Source organism: Periplaneta americana, chromosome 1, assembly GCF_040183065.1.
Source record: "Periplaneta americana isolate PAMFEO1 chromosome 1, P.americana_PAMFEO1_priV1, whole genome shotgun sequence".
Classification (NCBI taxonomy): domain Eukaryota; kingdom Metazoa; phylum Arthropoda; class Insecta; order Blattodea; family Blattidae; genus Periplaneta; species Periplaneta americana.
Window position 1 is genome coordinate 98710326 of NC_091117.1, and position 25444 is coordinate 98735769.

At 36.0% G+C, this 25444-nt stretch overlaps 2 protein-coding genes across 3 annotated transcripts in view; one reads left to right on the forward strand and one right to left on the reverse strand.

Moving 5' to 3' along the window:
- LOC138698629 (lipid storage droplets surface-binding protein 2-like) overlaps positions 1-25444 on the forward strand; it is a 466618-nt gene that overhangs the window by 155337 nt on the left and 285837 nt on the right. The window lies entirely within an intron of this gene.
- LOC138698622 (uncharacterized) overlaps positions 1-25444 on the reverse strand; it is a 285035-nt gene that overhangs the window by 33551 nt on the left and 226040 nt on the right. For both annotated transcript variants that reach the window (XM_069824710.1, XM_069824700.1), the window contains exon 3: positions 9770-9885. In XM_069824710.1, coding sequence (XP_069680811.1) covers positions 9770-9885 — 116 coding nt within the window. The remainder of the gene's footprint in view (positions 1-9769; positions 9886-25444) is intronic.

Genomic DNA, 25444 nt, shown 5'->3' on the forward strand with positions numbered 1-25444 from the left:
GAGGAGAACAAAAGGAAGCACTAGGTTAGTTTAACTAGGAACGAACATATTAGAACTGAACTGAATGTTTATGCAATCAATGACCGGATTCAAGAATATAGAGACAAATGGATGCAACACTTGGAAACAATGGAATCGACTATAATATGAATGGGTTATTTATGAAAGGGCCTAAGTCATGAATACTAAATTGTTGGCAATTTAAGAAAAACTGCTTATAGTCTGAAATTTTGAAATTAAGGCTGAAATAAAAATTTTATCATAAATTATACTTTGAAACGAATTTCACCAGCCAGGTATTAACTTTTTACTGATTATATTTTTTTTTAGAAAAAAAAAATTGAAATCTGAAAACATAGGCCCTTGCATAAACAAATATTTAATGACCAATTTTTTTTTAAATAATACTTTATTTTTTCAAGGGAAAACATACATTACTGTAGAGCCTTGTGAACCAAGTAAAAATGTTTGTTGAAATCCGCCAATAAACAGTGAAGCAATGATTGTACCTTTTCTTTTATGATCATACTGAAACTTCATGAATTTACTGATGGTAAAACACTGTCTCTTGTCCCTAGGGTCTCAGGACCACTAGTTTCTAAGGAGTTACAATTTTTTCTGTAGTATTTGGGCCACCAGTCCTTAAATTGAAAACAGTATTGAGGTTACACCATATGAACTGTGAATTTTCCGGGGTATGGTGATGATATTATCATTTCATATATTTGTTTTGGTATATAACAGCGATCATGCTTCTTCAAGACTTTCTTTACGTGACTGAAATCTCGATCACATGTGAGAAATGAACGTTCCCTTATTTCAAACTTATTTAAATCAGTCAAGGCCAGACAAAACCGTAACAAGGTGTGATTCTTGTTTTGTCCACCACAAGAGACACTATAGAGATGAAGTTCTTTTACTGTACTAGGGACATTGTTCTTTATGTAGTGCAAAAGAAATGAGCAAGTTTCATCAGGTTCTTTCTTAGCCTCTCCCTCATGATAAAGATAGAAATGTGCTTTACCATCCTTCAAATTGTGTGTACGGAAAGGAAAGCGATAGCTGGCGGAGGTAAAATAGATCCTGGACGGGGATGTTTGGTAAACTAATGTTTTGCATAACATCAAAGCAAAGACTAGCACATGTTCATCGGTTTCTTTCATGCACTTATAGAGCTTTTCACTTCTCCTTTTGTGTATAGTCATTTCTGCTGTTGCTACCCTTTTAGCAACAGGGTTAAGAGAAGGACTCTTTATTTTGAAATTCAGAGCGTCGCAGTCACAACAGGTGTCGATTTGAGGTTTTCCAAATGAATAATCAAACCGTTCCTTAAAAATTTTATAGTAAAAGTTCATATTTGATTACCGTTTCTGGATTCTTTTCTCTGAATAGGTTGAACATCTTTTTAACTTTCAGTCGTTCATTAAAATACTGTTTGTCAGTATAATGACTTTGCTTTAATGGAAAAGAATTAGTATGTTGAACAACGTCTTAAGTCCTCGTTCATCATTTGGTACCTTTCCAAAAACCAGAAGATTCTGAAGTCTCTGTATCTTTTTTAGGGAGACAGCATGCAATACAGAATAACCAATTCGCTTACCCAATAATGACAAAACAGCAATTTAAGAGAACAAATCGAATGTCTTTATTCAACACGCTGAAAACTTATATTTAGTTTTGAAACGATCTAAGTCATTGACTTAGTTCCTTTCAAAATCAAACGACAAATCCTAGGTTATAATACTAAGCATTAGAGTGCGAAACTTAGTTCTCTTCATATCGAAATCGATGTATCTACACCCAAAGAGCAGTATTGCATTAAAAACTCATTTTCACAAAATTAGCGACTTAGGCCCTTTCATAAATAACCCATTCATATATAAAATAATACATAGGCCTACCTGTAGGCCTAATTCTATAGGCAAGAGAGAGATCAGAAGATCGAAGAAGAGATGGAAAGATTTGCTGTAAGACCGGAACAGACCTGAAGCCTAATAATAATAATAATAATAATAATAATAATAATAATAATAATAATAAATGTCAATCCTTGTAATGAGTTTACAATTCGAAACCTCTAAGATAGCTCAATTCTAGGGAGCTGGGCTTATAATCCAGGGGACCCAGGTTCAAATCCCGGCCGATCCACCTTGAATTTTATAACTTATGTTGGGCAAGCCCATGATTCAGGCAACACAAGGTACTTCGGTTCCCCCTGTGACATCCCAACTGTACATCATCATCATCATCATCATCATCATCATCATCATCATCATCATCCGAGTGCATTGTAATACAAATGATTAAAAAAGAATGGTGCAAAAGTAAACCTGATTTATTCGGAATGAACGAACTTAACACAACTGTATTAACATGAAAATGCGCATTAACTTCCAAATTTTACCCATGCACTACAAAAAGCTCGATTTTAACCCCGTTGGTGACAAGACAGATGTCGAGAGGTACTCCAGTTCTGTTGAGACTCATGCCAGCACGTCCTCGGATATTGACTCCATTGCTTTTGTGATGCGGCATGCGAGTGACACACGAATTATTTGATATACCCTCACAGAAACAAGTCGCGGGTTAAGTCTGGCGATCGCGGAGGCCAGAGACTTTTGAGTCGTATCCTGCATGGCTGATCAAACTTTCTGGAAAGGTATTATTACGGTTCTATAAGATACGTCATACCGTGGATTATGGCACCTGTAGTTCTCTACTAGCCCGCCTTGTTGACTTGCTAGGACTACGTTCGTACACGGCTCGTATCGTGTTTACTCTATCGTCCAAAGTCAACCCTAAAGTTTCACTCTACTGTCACAACAGGTCCCCGTTCGTGTGAATTCCATGACACAAAACTCCTCTTGCTTTCTTCGAGTCGCTATTTTGTGCAGCACTACACTTTTTCTCTGGTGTGATGACAAGAGCTAGCAAATAAACACTCACTAATTTGAGACCTGTTGCTTTTACTATTTTGAATAATTATTGATCTTCTACCATTGTTGTCACTCTCGCTAGAGGTCTTTACTTTCGCACCATTTTTTTTGAATCGTGGTGTTATAGATCCACCGCCTGTGGTGCAACCTGCATATTCTCTGACGAACGAAATGATCTATGCTTATTATTGGTACTAGCGGCATCTGTGAGCCACGTTCTCGTGTCGGGACGAAATCGGTAAGTTGAGGGCTTTCTCTCCCTCTCCCTCCCCCCCCTCTCTCTCTGGGCGAGTGGTATGAAAAACATGTTGACTAACTATTGGCTGTTTCGAAACCGTAATATTTTCATTCAACTAGATACGGTTTTGTGAAGAAAGTTTTTCTAATTATTATGTCAGTCATCTTGTCTCTTAACCCTTTGCACCACAGTAAGCCAAAAAATGAAAACAAAATGCAATTTTTTATGTTTTTCATATTATGGATCATAACAAAGTTTCGAACTTTTTTTTTTTTTTTCAAAATTTTAACTCTGCACACAATTAAAAAAATGATGGTCACTCTGAACGACCACTATGCCACAGTAGAAATTTGATATAGTGTGACATTTATCATAATGTGACTTTTGCTATGGTTTTACAAATGTATAATTTATTAATGTTGCTCTTTTTATAGTTCATATATACCATTCATTCAGTCATTCATTACTTTTGATGATACAATTTAAAGCAGTTTTTATCGTTCAGACACAGTGCCACTTTGCACGTTGAATACAGATGGCACCTCTATGTATCCCCAAGAGATGGTTGCATGGTGGAACACAGTGGCGGCTCCTGCGTATTTCTTAAGAGGAGGAAAGAAGTTAACAGCACGAAATGATACCTTCTTGAATGAAACATGCTAAAAATTAGCCTACATGCATACATGCAAGACCAGATAGTGTTGGGGTTGGCCTTCCTTTCTGTATAGCAATAATCTGTTCTTGTAAACTGAGATTCATAAATTTTCCAAAATATATTATGTTTTCACTTCCATTCATTGTTGAATAATTGCACAAATTAACAATTACAAGGAAATTCACAACCTCGCAGCATTTTTCGAGCACACTACAGCATCACACGTGTTGGAAGAGACTATAGCTATTAACACGTAATCGGAACCGTTTTACGGAAATGAAAATGGGAAATAATCTGAAGAAAGCGAGAACACTGCACCCACCCACATGTATAATCTACAAGTTCAATATCACATGCTTTTGAAGAATGTCGGTTCTTGTAAAGTCATACTATCATTATTGTTCAAAGCTGCCGGTGACCGATTAATTTTTTATGTTAAAAATAATGTAGTTTGGAGTACCTACTTTCAATTCCAAATATATTTCTACAAAACTGACAACTTGGCTGTTGCCCTGTCTAGTAGACAATGAATAGAAGTGAATTTCAGGGGCCAAAAGATCTGCGATACTGACGTAGAACTAACTACTTCGTCTTTGTTTTATATGAACCCAACTTTAACTTTCAAATATCCTTGAAAGTTTCTAACCACGAATAGTAGCCTATATAAAGTGCAATAAATAATATTTTTGATTTATAATTTATAAAAAAAAGTTTATATGGTGTCTTTCATAGCTTTGCGTTAAAACTGTTTTTATTGTGCCTCTCCTAGATGTGTTATAGTCCGATTGAATGCAACATCGTTAGATGGCAGCGGTAGCGAGCTTGCTGCACGACCAGTCGGTTTCTATTTCCCGCCCATGCACTGATTCAGAGGAGGTTCTCCTCCCTATCCGTTCATTTACTTGCTTTAAAACTCTGCTTCTTTCTCTGGCCGCTAGTGCGCTATTGTCTATGTGTGTTAACTGCAGTAAAGGAGGAATAGATTGACTTTCCTCCACACAAACAATCTCGCATCTTTCTCACAGTTTTCTAGCAGCGCATGAGCGCGCATCGTTTAAAACTCGATCAACCGAGGTTTTGTTATAGCTGTGAACTTAAAAATTATCGAATCTTCCTCGAATTTCGAGGTGCATATTTTATTTGGTATTTACTTTCAAAAGAAGAAACATGTGAAGAGGACGTTCCTCCCTTCCCTCCCCCGTGGAACCGCCACTGGTGGAACATCTGTGCTATAATTGTAGAGAAAGAAAGAAAACTGTGGTTCTTCTGAACAACCACTATGCTGCAAAGGGTTAAAAGCATATATAAAATTGATGAACTATGCTGTTAATACAGTGTCCGACATTTTACTAAAAATCTTTATTCAAAACTCCTGACACACGTAAGGATACTCCCACTCTTTTTTGTTGTGCCATGTCCTTCTACCGAACGTATAAAAAGGATTTAATTAAATTCGAAATTTTGAAATTTAATTGTGATTTTAAACTTTTTTCTTTTTCATAAAATGTTCAGGTTCATAATATTATATCGTCGTTGTTCCTGCAATAACTCCTATGTGACATATTTATCGATTTTCAAATTTTTGCTCTATTAAATACCTTAAATAGTGATACAGAAAATAATAAAATCTATATGTAATTATATTTCTTTGTTTCGAAAATGTAAGAATTCACAGGCTCCTATGTACGGCTGCCATAGGATGAATAAATGTGTTTTCTCTTCCTACTGAAAAATTTTATATTTTGCACACAGGAGTTATTGCAGGAACAACGACGATATGTATTAATGCAGTCATATTCCTGCAGTAGTCAGTATAACACATATCTTCAGTAAAAGCATCCCTTGATGAATATAAGGTTATGCAATAGTTTGTAAATACTCTTGTCAATAAAGACAGCACAATATTGAAAGTGCATAAAACGTCCTCTAAATAGTGTGCGATGTTTACTACGGTTGTTCGATGTCGTAATTATTCTTAATAGTCTCTTTGCTGTAATTTCGGGTACTACCAACCCTTCTTAGAAAATTTCTAGAGTAGGGAAATTAATTCACAGCACAAATTTGGCTCCTGTTTCAGTCACATTTAAACTTTTAATCATTTTGAGACATACAAAAGTTATTGGAAGAAGTTTCAGCATTTACGAAAATCTACAAAAAATTTTGGACGTTAACAAAAGAAAATTGCTATTTATAATTTTGATGATACTAATATTATGAGTTATAGTACTTTTAGGGCGCGCAGTAGCGTCACGGTGCAAACCGTAAGGTCGCGGGTTGCCATGGATTTGTCCAGTCATTTCGAACTCGCCAACCTGTGACGTCGGAGCGCGTTTCCTCTTTCAGAGCAAAGTTAGTAGAGCACGTGAAGGAGAGTAATGTTGTGTTTCCGCTATTTAAACATCTCCATCCCTTCCACTGCCACTTCCCCTATTTGCTCTTATAGCTATGCTTCCCGACTCAAGGAGCTCGAAAGCAAAGACGTGTGACGTCACAGAGCCAGGGGTTGGAAATGCCTGATCTAATCCTTCCAGCCTCACTGTGACCCGGGGGTGTACACAGCCTGTAACAGAAATGAGTACCAGGGACATTTCCTTGGGAGTAAAAGCGGGGAGCACGTAGTACTGACATCCCTACTGCCATTAAATGCCGATTGTCTGTAAAGGTGGGAGTCTCTGGGTCGTTTGGCCTGTCATGGGATTGACTTTACCTTTACCTTTTACAATACTTTTACCTCAATATCTCAAATAAAAAATCATGAACAAATGTCTAAGTAACAGAAACAGATATTATAATTATGTATTTATCTCTGTTAATTAAGTGACCTATGTTCAGCACATTTCGAACTGACGGATCAAGGTCAAACAATGGACCGCATTTGTCGCTCATGCTTACCCCCAATCCTGGACCATTCTCCTCAACTAAAGTCAGCTGGAACAACCGGAATTACCAGTGCTTCATTTCACAGTTTTCATTCAGTGACTCGTGCATGGTTTGTACGTGACCTTGATCCGTCAGTTCGAAATGCGCTGAGCAGGCCTATAGTACATTGCTTCCAATGGAGAATGCTTTGTCTCGAAATATTTTTGTAACATCTAATTACTTCATTTTCATTTGCAGTCACGAGAAAGTAAAACGTGACTTGTGATGTGATTTCTGTATTTGTCCTGTTCTTACGAAATATAGGGGGCCGATTAACTCTGTTGGTAGAGCAGCTGGTTACAGACTGGAAAGTCGGGGGTTAAATCCCCGTAGGTGACGGGATTTTGTCGTTGCCAAACTTCCAAAATGGCCCCGAGAGTCACTCAGCCTCCTATAAAATTGAGTACCGATACCAGGTCTTTCCCGGGGGTAAAAGGCGGTCAGAGCGTGGTGCCGACCACACCACCTCATTCTAGTGTAAAGATCAAGAATCATGGGACGCTACTCCATGCTCCCCAAGTGTCTTCTTGCCGCGTGAAGGGACTACCTTTACCTCTTAGCTATCTTTTATATAGTATGATTTAAGTTTTTCTTCTTTTCTTCGTAATCGCTTTTTTTAGCTAATTTATTTTAATTTAAAAGTAAAATACTTTAATATGAATAATGTTTCTTTCTTTCTTGTACGGAGGAAGAACCCGAAGGCTTACACTGCAGCCTGAGACTTATCGTGCTTACTACTCCTATTCTGTGAATGAGAAGGCTAGCCGAACGACCGCGCTTTTGTACAAGTATAGCATGCCGCACTGTGAATTTAACCGGGCTATTGTATGAATGATGATATATGAATTAATGATGGCGAAATGAGTCCGAGGTTCAACGCCGAAAGTTAACCGAAATTCTGCTACAATTGGTTGAGGGAAACTCGCGGAAAAACTCCCAATCAGGACTTGAACCCGGGCCCACGCGTTTCAAGGTCAGACGTACTAACTGTGGACGACAGCGGTGGATGACATAGTGTTTTAGGATAGATAGTTCATAATTACCATTTACTTCAATATAAAGAAGGACCACATGTTTATTTTACCAGAAAAAAATTGACATTTGATATGTCCTTCTTCAGCTGAACCTAAAAAAAAAAAAAAAAAAACTAGAATAAATCACAGCCAGCGTAACGGGCCAAGATTATGCAACTCCACTGTGATAAGAAAGCGTGACCCAGGTAATTTTAATAAATGTAAGGATAAAATTAAGCAGTATTCATCTCATTTTTCCTCTTTTCTTATTCTTATTTTCAATATACTTATTCATTCCAACTTATATTCCGCTCTTTACTTTGTTCTATAGTTTTAACTTCGTAATTATTCCTGGTTTGTAATAACTTATATTTGATTGGTTTTGTAATTTTATTGCATTTTTGTTTTATTCTATTTAATACATTAGTTATTTATAGAAACTGCCCCCGAACACAAGCTTGCTCAAACGGGTGTGCGCTACGTCCATAATATGTAGGCCTATATATTTTTTGTATTGCATGTAGAAAAATACTAATATTAATAACTAGCCGTACCCGTGCACTCCGCTGCACCTGTTAGAAATAAATATAAAGTAATTACATAATTAAAATAGGGCGCTTGAGCCAGGGAACATTCATGTCTGATAGAAGGATAAATCGTTTAATATGTTACTTAATTTAAATTGTATTTAAATAATTAAAATGCGGTCATTTTGGTCCAGAGAGCACTCAGAAGTTACTGTAATAACATTATAGCATTATGTCCATCTAGAGAAACTACACTTTCCAATGGTGAAATAATAATTAATTATACAAATGGGTTAAATTAGTTTTCGATATTACTTCATACAAACACAGAAACATTCTCTGAGGGCTATGTTTCATAGCTTTCGATTGTTGTTGTCCAAGGCCCCTTATAGACGTAGTCATTTGTTTTCATTTCATTACACCGCCTTAGATGGCATTATATTTTAACTTTAAAATCATTTATCTCATTAAATATCACTTCTATCAAAATTTTGCAAGGAATAAAACTTATCGGAAATAATTTTTAAAGAGACTTTTGTTATGTAACATATTTCACAAAAATCAATAATAAGCGACATATTTCGATTTATTTAATTCAGGCCCCCTTATAACCCCCCTTTTAAATAATGTATTTTGAATGTGATATAGCCTAAAATCTAAGTTACAGCGAACTTAATGTATATTCCAATTTTCATATAAATCGGTTCAGCCATTATCGAGTGAAAAGGTAACAAACATCCAGACAGACAGACAGACATACAAACAAAAATTAAAAAAAAAGCGATTTTTGGTTTCAGGGTGGTTAATTATATACAGAGTGTAACAAAAGTTTCTGGTACAGTGAAAATTTTAGTTTTTTTTTTTTTTCAAATATTTGACAGTAAATATATTTTCATCCAAATTATTAATAAAGGATTGCATCACACCATAATCAAGTAGTACCAACTCCTACACCATAAAATTTGCTCATGGTTCCTGAGAAAATGGAAACTAAACAAGAGAATAATTTTAACATACTGTTACAGAAACTTTTGTTACACTCTGTATGTTAGGACCAATTATTTTTGGAAAATCGAAAATTACCAGAAAAATTTCGGCTACAGATTTATTATTAGTATAGATACTTCAACTGGCAGTAACCATATTCATGTACTTATCTCCACTCCTAGCCGATAAGAAAAAACTGAGAAATCGTTCTTAGTAAAATTTTTAGACTATGTTCTAAGCACTCTTTGTTAAAGCAATAAAGATTTTATTCTATCCAAATATAGGACTAAAGAAAGCTACTTAATTCTCTACGAAAAAACGTAAATTTAATTGCTTCTAAGTTATCACGATAAAATAAACAGAAAATATCTTGCAAACTAAATTTTGGAACAACGTGAGTAATTACTTTGACATATTTTTGTACAGCTAATCGTTTCAGAAGTACTGATGAAGTACGTGCCATTACATTGTCGGGCTGTGGTGCGAATGCTCACCTCTCCACCCCAGGTGGGACGTAGCCGTGGTTATTTGGCGGCGTTCTCAGGTATGAATTCTTGGTTCCATTCGGGAGAACGCAGAAGTTGTCGAAAGCACTGTACACGGCACGGAGCTGCAAACAGAAATTCCATCATTGTGACGTCATGTCTTGTGAAAGTGTTCTTCTTTCTACAAGTTCTAACCTAGTACGGACTGTGTCAGCACGTGTATGGGTGTAGCTTCACTCAACAATACTTCTGGTTTGTTGTTACCAACCATAGCTACGTCATTGATGGAAAACATATTTTAATCGGTTATTTAATGCAGTTACCTAGTGTATACGGAATTAGTGACTTTTTTAGGTTGAGGCGAGATGTGACCGAGGATTCGCATATATTCACCAAACAACAATTGATGAAAAGATGATCAGCCAAGCGAAATTAGAACCCACATCCGAACGAGAGTCACATATGGCCTTTGGGAAATATTGGCGTGCTGATGCGTTGCAGTAGTGTTCCCACTCTTTCTAATAATGATTTATGGAGGGTTAGATAGTTCTTTACATAATCTCTTTTTCAGAGACTAAGTCACAGACAAAACTAAAGGACTCTTGAGAAATCTTATTTCACAGCCACTTTCTTCACCACAAATCTTACAGGATATTACGGGCGTCGAACTTCCATGCTTTGAATACAAGGAGTGGCCAGTAAATAATGCACAATTTTTTCACAGATGTAAAAAAAAAAAAACGGAAAATTCATTGTCTTAATCCTAGAAATACAAAGTTATTTTAAATAATTTGCAGTACCAATACCAACGGGGGGAGGGGGGTATTTGTGACCACTATAAAAATGTTTAATTTTGAACCATTTTTTAACATTGTAATCGACAAATAGTATGTACTATAATAAAAGAGAAAAATTGAAATGTCAATGTATATTTTTGAACAATTATTTCAATAAAAAGATAATATTTTTTGTCCACCTTGACATATTTTCGTGTTTTAGTAAAACTATCAGTAAAACGATTAAACAATAACACGATAAGATAGAAGAATTCATAATTGACAATAAATAATATTTTCATATTTTTAATTATATCAATTACGAATTTAAAATATAAATTCTGAGGATGTAGATAGGGTTAATGTACATGCAGAATTGACGGTTGTTTCTTTGGACATTAAAGACACGAGAGACAATGATCACCACTTTCCCAGCTGACCCAGTTATGATTTTTTCCGAAGAGATTCAGAATAACGAATGATAAACTTCAAAATGGTTCCCTCTGCTGTTACAATACGAGACAAGAAGGCCTCATTCTGTTTGTAACATGCTGGTACAAGTGAAGAAATTTCTTTCCTTTGAATTTTATGGTCGAATACATTTCACGGAATCCAACTCGCGCCAGTGTTCACTCCTATAGATGAGTCCCTCGCCGTCATCAAAAGAAAACTCAAAACAGGAAAGTATTTAAATTCTGCACAACTTTCCGGTCATATTATATGTGAAATTCTGCAAAACTGCCCGAGAACTATCTATTTCTAATTCAATATTAGGTTCTAACGAAATACTGACATGGCCATGAGTTCATTGCTATTCAATTTGATCTGCAACATTTACATGGAGGACTTGTACGAAATGGCATCATTTTCTGTCAGCCATAAACATTTGCCTTGGCTTCGATATGCAGATTCAACTTCAGTCTCTGACCGCACATCTATTGGATGCTTTTCCTTTTTTATAATTTATTTAACGACGCTGCAGGCTACAGGGTTGTTTCAGATCTCTGGTAACGAATTTGAATGACATCATGTGCGTCAGGAGTCACACGACAGCTGAACTGAACTGTGGCGCAAGGTGACAGACCAGTAGTGAGTGATCTCATAGTCAGAGTGCCCGGCGACTCACAGCAGAAATTCACAAGAAAATTGAGCCTTTCTGGGAGGGGTACATAACAATCCTTTCCAATGTCAAGTACAATTAAGTGAAAATAAAAGAACCTGCAATAAGCGAGGTTTCGTTATTTACAAGAAAGACATCTTCTGTGTACTTAATAAGATTGGTAAAGCTCAAATGGAATTAATTTGTATCATCTCGTGGGGTGCGCCGACTTGTGACGAGGGGTGGATTTGCTTGCTTTTTCCACTTTGGAATGAATCCCATCCGAGTTTTTCCAGTTTTATTAAGTACGCACAAGATGTCTTTCTTGGAAATAACGAAACCACGTTTTTGCAGGCTCCTATGATTTTCACATAATTGTAGGCTACTTGGCTACTTGGCATCGGAAAGGTTGTTATATACCCCTCTCGAAAAGGCTCGATTTTCTTGGGCATTGCTACTGTGATACACCGTTCACTCTGATTATGAAATCACTCACTACTGGTCTGTCACCTCTCGCCGCAATTCAGCTGTCGGTGTGATTCATGACATGACGTCATTCAAATTCGTTATCAGAGATCGGAAACAACCCTATATAAGTTGCGCAATCTACATAAAGATTATTATTATTATTTTTTGGTCCTACAGAATACATCTATTATGGTAACAATTAATATTAGAGGAGAAAAATTCGCTCCGGCGCCGGGGATCGAACCCTGGCCCTGAGTGTACAGATTACTGTGCATATTACTGTGGAATCCCGACCACCTGAGTGCGCTCCTTGTATAATGGCAGTTGACTTCATATAAAATGTCAACATACATGAGCAACTTGGAGTCAGGCCACAAAGGGGGAGAGGGGTTCGATCCGGTGCTGTGGATTGAACTTCGGCATAGCTCAATGGAGAGAGCGCTTGGTACGTAGAACCAAGGACCCGGCGCCGGAGCGAATTTTTCTCCTCTAATATTAATAAGTTGCGCAGTTATCTAATGTATGTAAAATTTGGTGATAAGGAGATGAGACCGAAGATTCGCTATGGGATTACCAGAATTTCGCTTTACAGACTGGGAAACTTCAGAGGAAGCCAAGTCCAGAAATAGCTCAAGCGGGATTCGAACCCACGCCCTAGCGTATCCTTAGATCACAAGTTGAGCTTGTTGCCCCTGAGCTACTAACAAATTCCGTTTATAGATCTCTTGGCCACGAGAGGCCAGTGAAGAAAAGCCTCAGGGGAACCATAATTTCCATCGGATGAAGAGGTGCAAAATGCTGTTAATATTAGTTCACCTCCAGGTATTCTATGAAGCCGGTATCCGTCACCTGGTGTCAGAGTGTGAGAAGAGGTGCAAAATGCTGTTAATATTAGTTCACCTCCAGGTATTCTATGAAGCCGGTATCCGTCACCAGGTGTCACAGTGTGAGAAGAGGTGCAAAATGCTATTAATATTAGTTCACCTCCAGGTATTCTATGAAGCCGGTATCCGTCACCTGGTGTCAGAGTGTGAGAAGTGTGTTAACAACCGTGGCGAGTATTAGACAGTACCGATAAGTTTGATTTCTTTCTTTCTACTGTATTAGCGATAATAATTAATGATTAAAATCTGGTAGAGGAGAAGAGAAGGCCTGATGGCCTTATTTCTGCCAGGTTAAATAAATAAATAAATAAATAAATAAATAGGGAGATAGAGAGAGAGAAAGAGGGAAATAAATAAATAAATAAATAACAATATAGCAACTATAATTCATGAAATTATTTATTTTACAGAAAACGAAATAATAAATAAATTAATAAAATTACATAAACCAAGAAATCTTATTACAACAGTATTAGAATCCCATTTATTTTAACACTAATTGCAGTAGTAAAATTTAATTTAATAAAAATATTGGTATTGTAAACTAAAAATTACCTTTCAAGACTTCAGAGAAAAGGTTTCATTTGAACGACATAATAAAGCACAACAAATGTTTGAAAGTGCAATTTACATTTCAGGAACTGTCTGAAATATTTAAACTGCTCTAATGCATAATAAAATTGTCGATTTGTTACTTATTAGGCCTTCTAAATACCATTTTTAGTCTTTGTGAAAAAACAGAACATCTATGGAGAAAATATCTACTACCCTCGATGCTAAGTCGGAATAGGGGTTCCCTCATGAGAAATAGAGAATACGAATAAAAAGACTGGATTGTTCCCCTTCTAGGGGAGACAGCTTAGAACATCAGCTGTTGAAGTTTATGATATGAATTGACGAAGGGATAATGCTAATTATTGAATGATACACTTTTATGCCTGTTTGTATGTTAGGTTAGGATATATGATGTAATGTGTTTTGTTTGTACCATTTCCATATTAATCTGTATGTTTTATTATAATGATGATAATAATAATAATAATAATAATAATAATAATAATAATAATAATAATAATAATGATTTATATTAGCTGGCAGAATTAAGGCCGTAGGCCTTCTCTTCCACTCGATGAGCAAAAAGTATACATAGGCTACATATGAATAAACTTAGAAGCTACAAGGAACACAACAATTTGATTTCGATAAAAGTTACGTCAATGCAAGAGTTACTTATGAATTAAACAGTAAAATACTATGAACTATTAATTAAACAATGAAATACAAACTGTGTAGCAAATTAAACTAATGTACATAGAACGTTAATATATTTCAAATAATGTTAGATAACGGGAAGAGATTATTATGAGACAATTCTGAAAATACAGCACTTTCAGGATGCATGTCTAAAGAAAGAAGTTACCATGTAGTCAGTGACCGTTTAAGTCAGTAGGCCTATAATTAGAGTGAATTGCTAAGAAGATTATCCTTTAAGCTATTTAAGCTATTTTTATCTTGCAGCCCCTAATACGTACTTTGTGACAAAGAATTCCATTGTCGTAAGGTGGAGACTGTAAAAGATGAGTAGTAACAAAATGTTCTATGAAGAGGTAAGCGTGCCACAGATAGGTGACCTGGTATTTTCGTCTTGGTTAGAGTATAGATAAGAGAAACGAGACGAAAAGTAATTTGATATTGAGGTGTCCAGAATTCGAAAGAGTAAAGACGTTCTTTGAGTCAGTGCCACGAAAGACTTGCGAAGGACGGTGATATGTGATCATATCGTCGGATATTGCACACGTATCTGAACTTGCTGTAACTTGTCTGACAATTTAGAACTTAGGTCACTTAACAGAAAGTCACAATAATCGAAGTGTGGCATTAATAGGGTTAGTATTTATGGAGAGTGATTGGATTTAATCATAGGGTGAAACCTACACAGTAGGACATCTGTATGTATAATATTGCTGGTTATCTATCTACTAAATACCACAATGTGCCTGCTTTATTTTCTTACCGCTAAGGGGCATTAACTCCCACAGCTGTATGGTGATTTTCCTTCATGTTGTATACACTGGCTAAGATTCAATGCCTGAGATAACAAGATAACATAGGAAAATGTACAAGACATTGGGACTTACCAGCACCTGTGGAAGAGCGTGTAGGCCTAAGTTTCCTGCTGGGTTTGGCATTCGAACGAGCGAGAATATCTTTTACGTTAACCATTCATTCATTCATTTAGTTTTCTGCTCAAGGGCAGATCTTTCACTGCAAACCCAGCTTTCTTCAATCTTTCCTACTTTCTGCCTTCCTCTTTGTCTCCTCATATGATCCATATATCTTAATGTCGTCTATAATCTGATATCTTCTTCTACTCCGAACTCTTCTCCCGTTCACCATTGCTTCCAGTGCATCCTTCAGTAGGAGTTACTTCTCAGCCAGTGACCCAACCAATTCCTTTTCCTCTTCCTGATCAGATTCAGCATCATTCTTACGGTAACCATGTGACTAGAATGGATGTTTCTCGGTTACTGTACAACAGCTAAGTACTTGACATGTAGGCCTACTACTCACTAACTCTGCCCAAGTATAAATTCTTGTTAGAAAATGGAGAGAGACTGGAAGTGTACGCGAGAAACGGAGCAGGAGAAACCGTATCCTTTTAATCTACAAAATATTACATGCTGTAACACTTCATATAGAATGTTTTCAAATAAGGCTGTGCATTTTATTTTTAGTGATAATCATGACTAAAGCCCGGATTTCTAAGCAAAATGCATATTCTTTTCGACACTTTGAAAGGTAAGCAGAAAGGTTATACTTCGTAAGACACACCTAGATAAGCAGTTTTAACTATGTTTGTTAGTGCTTATAAATGCTTATTTCGCTGGAAAACGTTTTTGCTTACTTATTTTACGATTTTTAATTAAAACAGCATATTTTACCAAAAACTGTAATTTTAAAAGTGCATATTTCACTCCTACTCGTCACTCCCTTTTTTAAATTAGCATCCAAGAAAAGATTCAGTACATCCATAACCGTTTCTCCAAAATACTCGAAATTTTAAAGCAGTTGGAAGATCAAAATAATTCCTTGGAACATTCACTTTCTCTGATAGACGAAATTTCGGTAACATTATCTTCAGAAACACACGAGGTTGCAAAAATTGCATTCGACAAACTCAGTCAGGTATTACAGAAAAATTCCGGTTACAAAACACTGTGCCAAATTTCTGGTGAAGAAACAGATATTGAAGAGGAATTCACCGAACAAGAACTGTGGAGCTTTTCACATGCGCCTGTGACGTCATGCGACGTCGAAAGAACATTTTCACTGTACAAATCATTCTTCACTGCCAGACGCAGGAGCTTCACACAGGAAAATCTCAGGATGACCTTCCTGGTATACTGCAACAGCCTTCAATAAGATGAGAGTTCTACGAAACAAATGATTTATCATCATATTTTCGCGTATTCGTTTTCGCTTATTTTCACCATTTTTCGTGTTTATTTTGCTGTTTCCGTGTATTCATTTTTGCTTATTTTAGTGCTTATTTTCACCATTTTTCGTGCTCATTTGCTTGCTTATTTTACTGTATGATTGTGCTTAGAAATCCGGAATTTAATCACGACCATGAGTGACTGCCTAAGAGACTCTTGTGCCAATATCTTGCTAGCCGCATGGCGAAGTCGGTAGCGCAACTGCTGTACATTATAACAATGGCACACTGTAGGAAAAAAAAAAAAACGGAAAATGTGGAAGGATTACAATAATATTATGTTTCCAAACTAAAACAGAGGATTAATTTCTGATTGCAGGCAATCAACGTCAATCAGGTTACAGAAAAATCTGCTAGACAGACAAATAATGTCTTCCAGTTACTGTCATCAAGAATAAGTTCTATAACTTTTCTCGACATCCCCATTTTGAAAGTGAGAAGGAAAATAAGTTACTTTCATCCAATACATCACAGTAAGAAATACTACGATGTATAGAATGAAACAGATTCAGTATATAAGAATGAATTTTTAAAATGTTTCCTACATTGTTGAGTAGTAGTTATGGAAATAGAGTGTCATAACTAGAGTCCTGCGTTTGGTTACTTTGAACAGACTACAAGTCAGGTGTACTTCGAACAAATTTTATAGCTTCACTTGGTATGGAGAGCAAGTTGTTCATGCTGCGATCTCTCCCCGCACCAGGGGCGGCGCCAGCGAGGGGGGGAGAGCCGACCCAAAATTAATTTGAGTCTAACCTTGAGCCCCTCTCAACATAAAAACTAATATTATATGAATAATTATTATGTATTGTTCATCACGATACCGTAGTAATTGTTTAAAATAATGCGTAATAATGTAATAATGGCTCCATAATGAGCTTTTGAGAATAGGTCTCTATTAAGGACTTCTTTGATTCAATATAATATAAAGAAAGTTATAAATAAGGCATCGCATCAGTTTTTATCGTCTCTCTGTAGTTGAGCTGACTGTTTATTATTGCAACCCTATACCTCAGCTCCAACAAGTGCAGTCTCTTAAATTATTTGGTTTGAAATTATGAGTCGAGTGTGTTATGGTTCTGAGTTTTATTTAGTGGCCAGTAGCAGCCGGACTTTGGAGTCAGCCATACATTCTTTAGTTTATTGTCGAGCTTAGAATTGCGTGTCAATAGTACAGTAAACAGTACTTTTACGAGTATATTATGTTCTCTCCTACAAATCTACACATTTTGACCGATATTTACCAAATTTTGCACACTTATAACCTTCACAGCCAAGGAAAAATCACAGACTACATTAAAATATGGACAAACCACCCCATCCCTTGGTTTCATCCCTCAATCATTAAAATCAGTAATATTTGGTTCTGGGATAGACCGATAAAGAGTATTTTTTTGTTTTGTTTAGGAGGAAAGGGAGGAAGTTCTTTGATACCAAAAACAAGGAAAAGTTTAGTTCACCAGAACACCCAATGCTGTATCTTCTAAGGATAGGAAGAAAATCTGAAGTTCCCTAATCCAGCGATGTCAAGGTCAAGAGCACGTAGACGGTTTTGCGTGCGATCAAGCGCTCACTGGTTGCGATGAATCTATCCTGCAGGCAGCAGCAGTGAATAAGAAGAGGTGAGCAAAATGAACTCTATTGGCCTATCACTGCAAGATGAATTAAACTGTTTTTAAATAATAGATAAAGTGTTACATTCATACAAGACAACAAGATATCAGAACATGTTTTTTAGAGTGTACCTCTCTAATAAATGTAATGAATTATAAAATAGTAGGCTACAATAAATAATAAACATAGCTTCTCCTTAACTTATGTAGTTTCAGATAATAGCTAGAATATAATTAATTTTTATATAATTATCTAATAATCCAACTAATATAAAAACACTGCTTTCCTGTTTTAAACTTATCAATACAGAAGTGAAAGAAATTACAGGACATTGTGCATACGGAAAAATGAATAATAGGCCTGCAAGAAATAATAAACACAGTAGATCTATATTTTCTTTATCTTAGCGGTTTTAGATAATGAGATCTACCTAATTAATTGTTATGTAACTGTTACATGCTTAATAATGTACTTATTATATGAACAGCACATAGCCACCGGCGTGGCTCAGCCGGTTAAGGCGCTTGCCTACCGGTCTGAAGTTACGTTCGGGCGCAGGTTCGATTCCCGCTTGTGCTGATTACCTGGTTGGGTTTTTTCCGAGGTTTTCCCCAACCGTAATGTGAATGCAATGTAATCTATGGCGAATCCTCGGCCTCATCTCGCCAAATATCATCTCGCTATCACCAATCTCATCGATGCTAAATAACCTAGTAGTTGATAGAGCGTCGTTAAATAACCAACTAAAATTAAAAAAAATAAAATAATAAAATGAACAGCACATTTCTAGAAACAAATTAAATTCCTAACTTCTCGTCTAATACAGAAGTGTTTTTTTTTTTTTTTTGTCGACACCAACCTTCTTATGTTCGGCGAAATTATGTTTCCTGCGCATGACGTAGCATAGCACGCTTATTATCATCTGATAATCTTGATATTAGTCTTGGTTTTGTGAGGTTCATAAGTGAGGAAAATTGCTCACATACGTACTTACTGCCAAATATAGAAATAATTTGCTCCGGAAATATTTGTACCCTGGATATGTTACCCGGCAAAGCGAACTTCCAACTTGGCTCTGTTCACGCAATTCAAAGAACCTGGACAGAACTTTTCCTTGGCTTAACCATTACAATGGTAAGGAACATTGTCAAACTGAAAATCTATGGATGACATATCTTGACAATTTTCAGACAGAATTCGTAACGAGTCTACGCTATTAGTATCATACTCTTTTTGTACTTTATTCTGTAAACTTAAATGCAATGCAGTGCGGAAGAACCTCTACAGTATATCTAAACATATATTTATTACTATTTAATGCCAATAAAACAACAAAATCTCAATTCATCATTATGTACATCAATTAATAATTTCAGGCGTTTCACACTGCTTCTCTTTGTAACTAAATGTTTTCCATATATCAGACAAAGAACATTATCTCTTCTTTCACTCATAAGAAGTCAAGAGTCCAGTCAGCCTAAAACTTATTGAACGACTTCTTTCTCAATATATTATGTACAACCCTTGAGTTCATCAATGACTTGTACCTGCGTGCCTTACGTGCTCCGAACAGCGCATATGGGCCATGAGGCACGCTTGCGCTCTCTTTGACATCACTGCCCTAATCGAAGTACAATTTGGGATTTTTTTGTGGGGTATAATACAATTACGAGATTGATTTGTCAATTTTCTGTTTCCCCCCTGATCACGAACTCTAACGGGCGTATAGGCGTAAAGGGGTGGCAAATCCAAAATCTATCGATCTAAAAGTACAATACACACCTGTGGAGTAACGGTTAAAGAGTCTGGCCGTGAAACCAGGTGGCCCGGGTTCGATTCCCGGTCGGGGCAAGTTACCTGGTTGAGGTTTTTTTCGGGGTTTTCCCTCAACCCTATAGGAGCAAATGCTGGGTAACTTTCGGTACTGGACCCTGGACTCACTTCACCGGCATTATCACCTTCATCTCATTCATACGCTAAATAACCTCAGATGTTGATAAAGCGTCGTAAAATAACCTACAAAAAATAAATAAATAGTACAATATGATTGAAACTGTTATGTCTTAGTGCGAATAAATATTTATTTATAGGCTGTAATGTGCATTTTTTCACTTATATTTTTTGTGTGCTCACTCCAGTGCCCCCTCCCAATTTGAAAGTTCTGGCGCCGCCACTGCCCCGCACGCTCCGGTACTGTGTTTATATCTCTTTATTCGTGTACCTGTGTGTGTAAGTCGGTGAACAACAGGAATAGTACTCACGTACAAAATACCACTTGGATTTAATAACAATAATAAAGAAATATTTATTTAAAGGTAGCTTATATGCAAGGTAACTTTTTTACCACGGTTAGACAAAACTAAACATTTTCAGGAGTCAGCCCCTTTATTTTCGGGAGCCACCACATTTTGCCCACAAATGCAATGAGAAAACCATTCGAGCTAAGATAAAGATACATTTACTGAAATATATTAAACAATATTAAATATCTATGCAATGCAAACACATGATGTCAGAGACGCTCTGTGCTCTCCACTGAAGCTGTAGTGATAAAATCTTGAGCTGCGCAACAGAATGTAACAATATTAATCTAAGAAGCATATTCAAATTTTTTCCTACAACCTCTTTTGTTAACATTATGTATTAGTCATAGTAACATAAAATAAATCTGAACCTTAAAAATAATGAACTCAATAAACAATTCAGGCACCACAAAAAATATTAGTCGTCATGGCTACATTCTGCCTGGAATTTGCCTACCCCTGATTTTTACAATAAGTAAAAAGCATTAAGGTGCTTTAGACTTAATTAAAGGCTGAAATTAACAAATGAAAAGACATAAATGTCTTGAAATAAAACAAATTATGACTGCATGCTTTACGAATCACATTACAATCAATCAATGACTGTAAACATTTCAAATGAAAAATTTCTCCTTTTTGGTAAAATATACACATTTTCTTTCCTAATGAAGTGCTGACTACCAAATTCTTATATTAGTGCACTTATCTCCAAGCGCCCAGTTTTATTTTGTTTCCATGTGTTCTTTGAACAGCAGACCTGAACTGTGTATAGGGTCCGGTACCGCCGTACTATACTCCATACATAACTACAGTACGATTATTTAGTCCTGACAGTTCCCGGCAATGTGCGCCTGGGTCAGGCGAGTCCATTTAGTTACGCCAAGGGGTGTTTGGGTTAGTCATTCGCTTGCTTTCAGAGCGACCGGATGTCATGCGTGCGGTAGAGCAGTGTGTTTCCAGTACAGTTAAGCTGTACTGGATTTTATTACTGACCGCTCGCTCCTATCTCTACTCCGGAGTTCTCCCCACTACTCCTATTACTTCCCCTCTTTCGCGTCGCCGAGCTATCTGTACGCTGTTGCGGGTCGCTTGAAGGTTTTAGGTCACTAAACGCAGGACTCTAGTTATAACATGGCAACGATTTTATTATTGTTAAGTAGTTGTCGCCACATTGTAAAAAGGTTCATGCTTTGTGTAGCGTATCAGAGGCTGAGATTGAAAGTACAAATCTGTACAAACAAAAGATTTCGTACTATAAACAAGTTGCGCTTGGCAGTACATGTTGTCAACTCTTCACTGCTCATACGTGCTTTAATAAATAATTAAGCAAAGGTACAAACACTCAAGCGGTAGGGGCACGGCATGTCTCTATCGCTTGGTCCGAAGGGTTGTGGGTTCGAGTCCTTCCTCGGGCATGGGTGTTGTGTTTGTATTATTGTAAGTAAAACAAAGGAAACGAATGAAAAAGAAAAACAGAAAACAAAGAGAACTTTGGTAAAACGGCCTCTGGCCGGTCTAAATAAAAAAAATAAATAAAAAAAAACACGCGCGACTTGCGACCCCTGTTAAGTTAGCTAATGTATACAATAAAGACTGGCTTAGTAAACAACCTTTTTATAAACTGGCCGCACGAATCGTTTCACTTGTTTATTCTCAACACTTCTCAACCATACTCTCTGAGATGAAACTGTTCTGTTTATTTCCTATCTACCCGCATTCCATGAAAGGAACTTTCCAAATACAGCAACAACTATATGCTGACTTTGTTTCAATCATTTCTGTACACAAAAGTCGGCACGTGCGACCGGCGATAAGTGCCCTGTACGCTTATGTAGAAACATGGTTCTAAGGCGAATTTGGATTTTTAGTAATTAATTAAATATAACATCGATGACACGACCACATCCATCTGAATAGTTAGTACCAACCTATATGGACCAGATACGTCGCTATATTCACAATAATTAGTACAACCTGATATATGAACTATGATTCTAACCGAATCATATAACTTATGCAAAGTAAGTAATATGTTGCTGTATCTTAACATTCATGAATAAAAGCACAAATACCTGCACGGAAGGGATCCAACTATAGTACTGTACCTTTTACCCTGGGACCTAACTAATACTGAATATTTCAAGTAGATGGAAGACGTGAATTGATAATGGTGCAATGAACTTTCTACGCAGCCACTTTGACACACCCCTGGCCACTAATTAAACTCAGAACCACCTGAACATAATTCTGAACACTCAATAACGGGTGTTGCCACCATTTGAAAGAATAACAGCTTGCATCCTATTTGGCATGCTGATAAATTTGGCCGTTGATGTTATTTTGTTGAATCGTGACCCATTCTTCCAGAAGAGCTGCTGCATCTCAGCCAGGGTGAAAAACCCGTCGACGAACCCGCCGAGCGGGAGGATACGATTTGGTTTCGAATAAATACTTAGGTCAACAATGAAAGATGGAAATCAGTATATCGTCGTTGTTCCTGCAATAACTCCTATGTGCAAAATATAAAAATTTTCAGTAGGAAGAAAACAACAGATTTATTCATCCTATGGCAGCCGTACATAGGAGACTGTGAATTCTTACATTTTCGAAACAAAGAAATATAATTACATATACGAGATTTTATTATTTGCTGTATCACTATTTAAGTTATTTAATAGGGCAAAAATCTGAAAATCGATAAATATGTCACATAGAAGTTATTGCAGGAACAACGACGATATATTCAAAGCGATATGAATAGTAAATTAAACAACTTCCATAAAATATTTCTAAATACTTTTAAATCCAGTTTTCTTATAAAGTGTAAAAATGCAAAAATATCCAACAATAGATGGATTACACAATATATTAAAATCTCATGCAACACCAAGAGATCATTATACAGGATGGAAGTGAAATAGTCTTCTAGATTTTCAGAACGAATAGCTCATGTTGTATGTAACAAAAACTATAATATCATATTGAGGACAGTTAATAGTTTTTTCAGAAAAAATGTTTTTTTCTCAAATGTTTAACAACCTCTTATTTGGTAACTGTAGCGAGTAGGATCGTGATTTTTTTCCATATCGTTAGAAAATCTAATCAAGAATAATTCATTCCTCCGGCGTATTTCAATAGTGTGGACAGTTTTCGTGTAAATTTAATTTAAACAAAAAAACTTTAATTCCAAACCACTACACGATGCAAACTGGTTACAATATCGCGCCAGAGAACAGCTCACCTAGCGAGACACACCGAGTTCGTTGACCTCTTACATCTGTATCACGATATGGATGTATTAGCGACGATGTTGCCGGACTGCTGAAAGTTCAAACTTAATTTTCTAATTAACCGTGCATTTAATCACAAAACGTAATTAGGTTTTGTATTCATTTAATTATATCATACTGTCCCTTTCAGTCTGCAAGGTTATTTCACTTCCATTCTGTATACATATATACAGAGTAGAAATAATAATGATACAAACTTGAAAGAACACAATAAAAATTATCAAAATATTACACTAAGTGATCCAAAAAGCTAAAGAATTACACTGTAATACAACAATACAAAACACTAATAATAAAATCAAAACAACTTGGAATATAATTAAAAAAGAAAGTGGACGATCAAAAATTATAAAACTATACCCGTATATCTAAAAATACAAAACCATCTGACCCAAATGAAATTACAAATATATTTAACAAATATTTTCTTTCAATAACTGATAACATCAACATCCCCCCAACATAATGTTACTAACAGTTTAGACCTTTTATCACAATATTTTTCGACAAATTCTCAAATATTCAAATATTTCCTACAAACAAACAAGAAATAATTGCTATTATTAAAAATCTAAAGTAAAAAATCTCCTCGGATATGATGAAATAACAAGCAAAATATTAAAAGCGAGATCACATATTATAGCTGGGCCACTAAGTTATTTATGTAACTATTTAATGTTCAATAGTATATTCCCCGAGAGATTAAAATATTCTGTGGTTATTCTTATCTTCAAAAAGAAGAAACAATATATCCAGAAAATTACAGATCCATATCACTTTTATCAATTTTCTCTAAAGTCTTTAAAAAGTAATGTATAAGATATTATATAATGATCTTTAAAGACAGAACATTTTAGTTCCAGATTTGGGAAAAATAAATCCACGGAAATGCAACATTTAGTTTAACTTACAAAATTCTGGAGGAAAATAATAAAAAAAATTCAAGTTGGGGAGATTTTCTCTGATTTATCCAAAGCATTTGACTATATAAATCATAAAATGCTGCTATACAAATTAGATTATTATGGAATTAAAGGCGTTTCACACCAATGGTTTCACTCCTATCTCAGATATAGGAAACAGAAAGTCGAAATCAATATTACTATGAAGTCTGCCTCGACATGGGGAATTATTAATAATGAAATTCCATAAGGGTCAATTTTAGGTCCCTTGCTTTTTCTAGTGTTCATAAATGATCTTGTCCCCCTAATAAAAGATGCAGGACATTCCATATTATTTGCAGATGACACGAGTATAGTAATTACCAGACATCGAAAGTTAATGCAAATGCATGTTTTTATCGGAAGGCATATGCATATTTGCATATTTAACGTAATTTAGTATGCAGTTCATTTTTGCATATACATGCATGGTTTTGCCTAAATTCCGCATATTTGGCTTAGATTCTGCAAAAATACAATTCTGTTTTCAATGAAAAATGTACAGGGACATCACTTTATTTTTACTAACATTTTTAACATTAACTTGGCTATACTCGGAAACACTGTTTGTTACCCCCCTTCCATTACAGGAGTGTAGAGTTCCTAGTGCAATATGTAAATAAATCATTTTACTAGCTATAGGAGGAGAGAAAAGTAGTGTAGAATAGTAACAATTTTTTTTCACAAACTCAAGTCTTCAGGCGGTTATATACATTATGTAATGTCTACTTTATTCAGCATATTACTAACCTAATTTATTCCTGAGAATTTTCTGAGCACTTCTGTAAGAAACCCCAATTTCTACAGCTAACT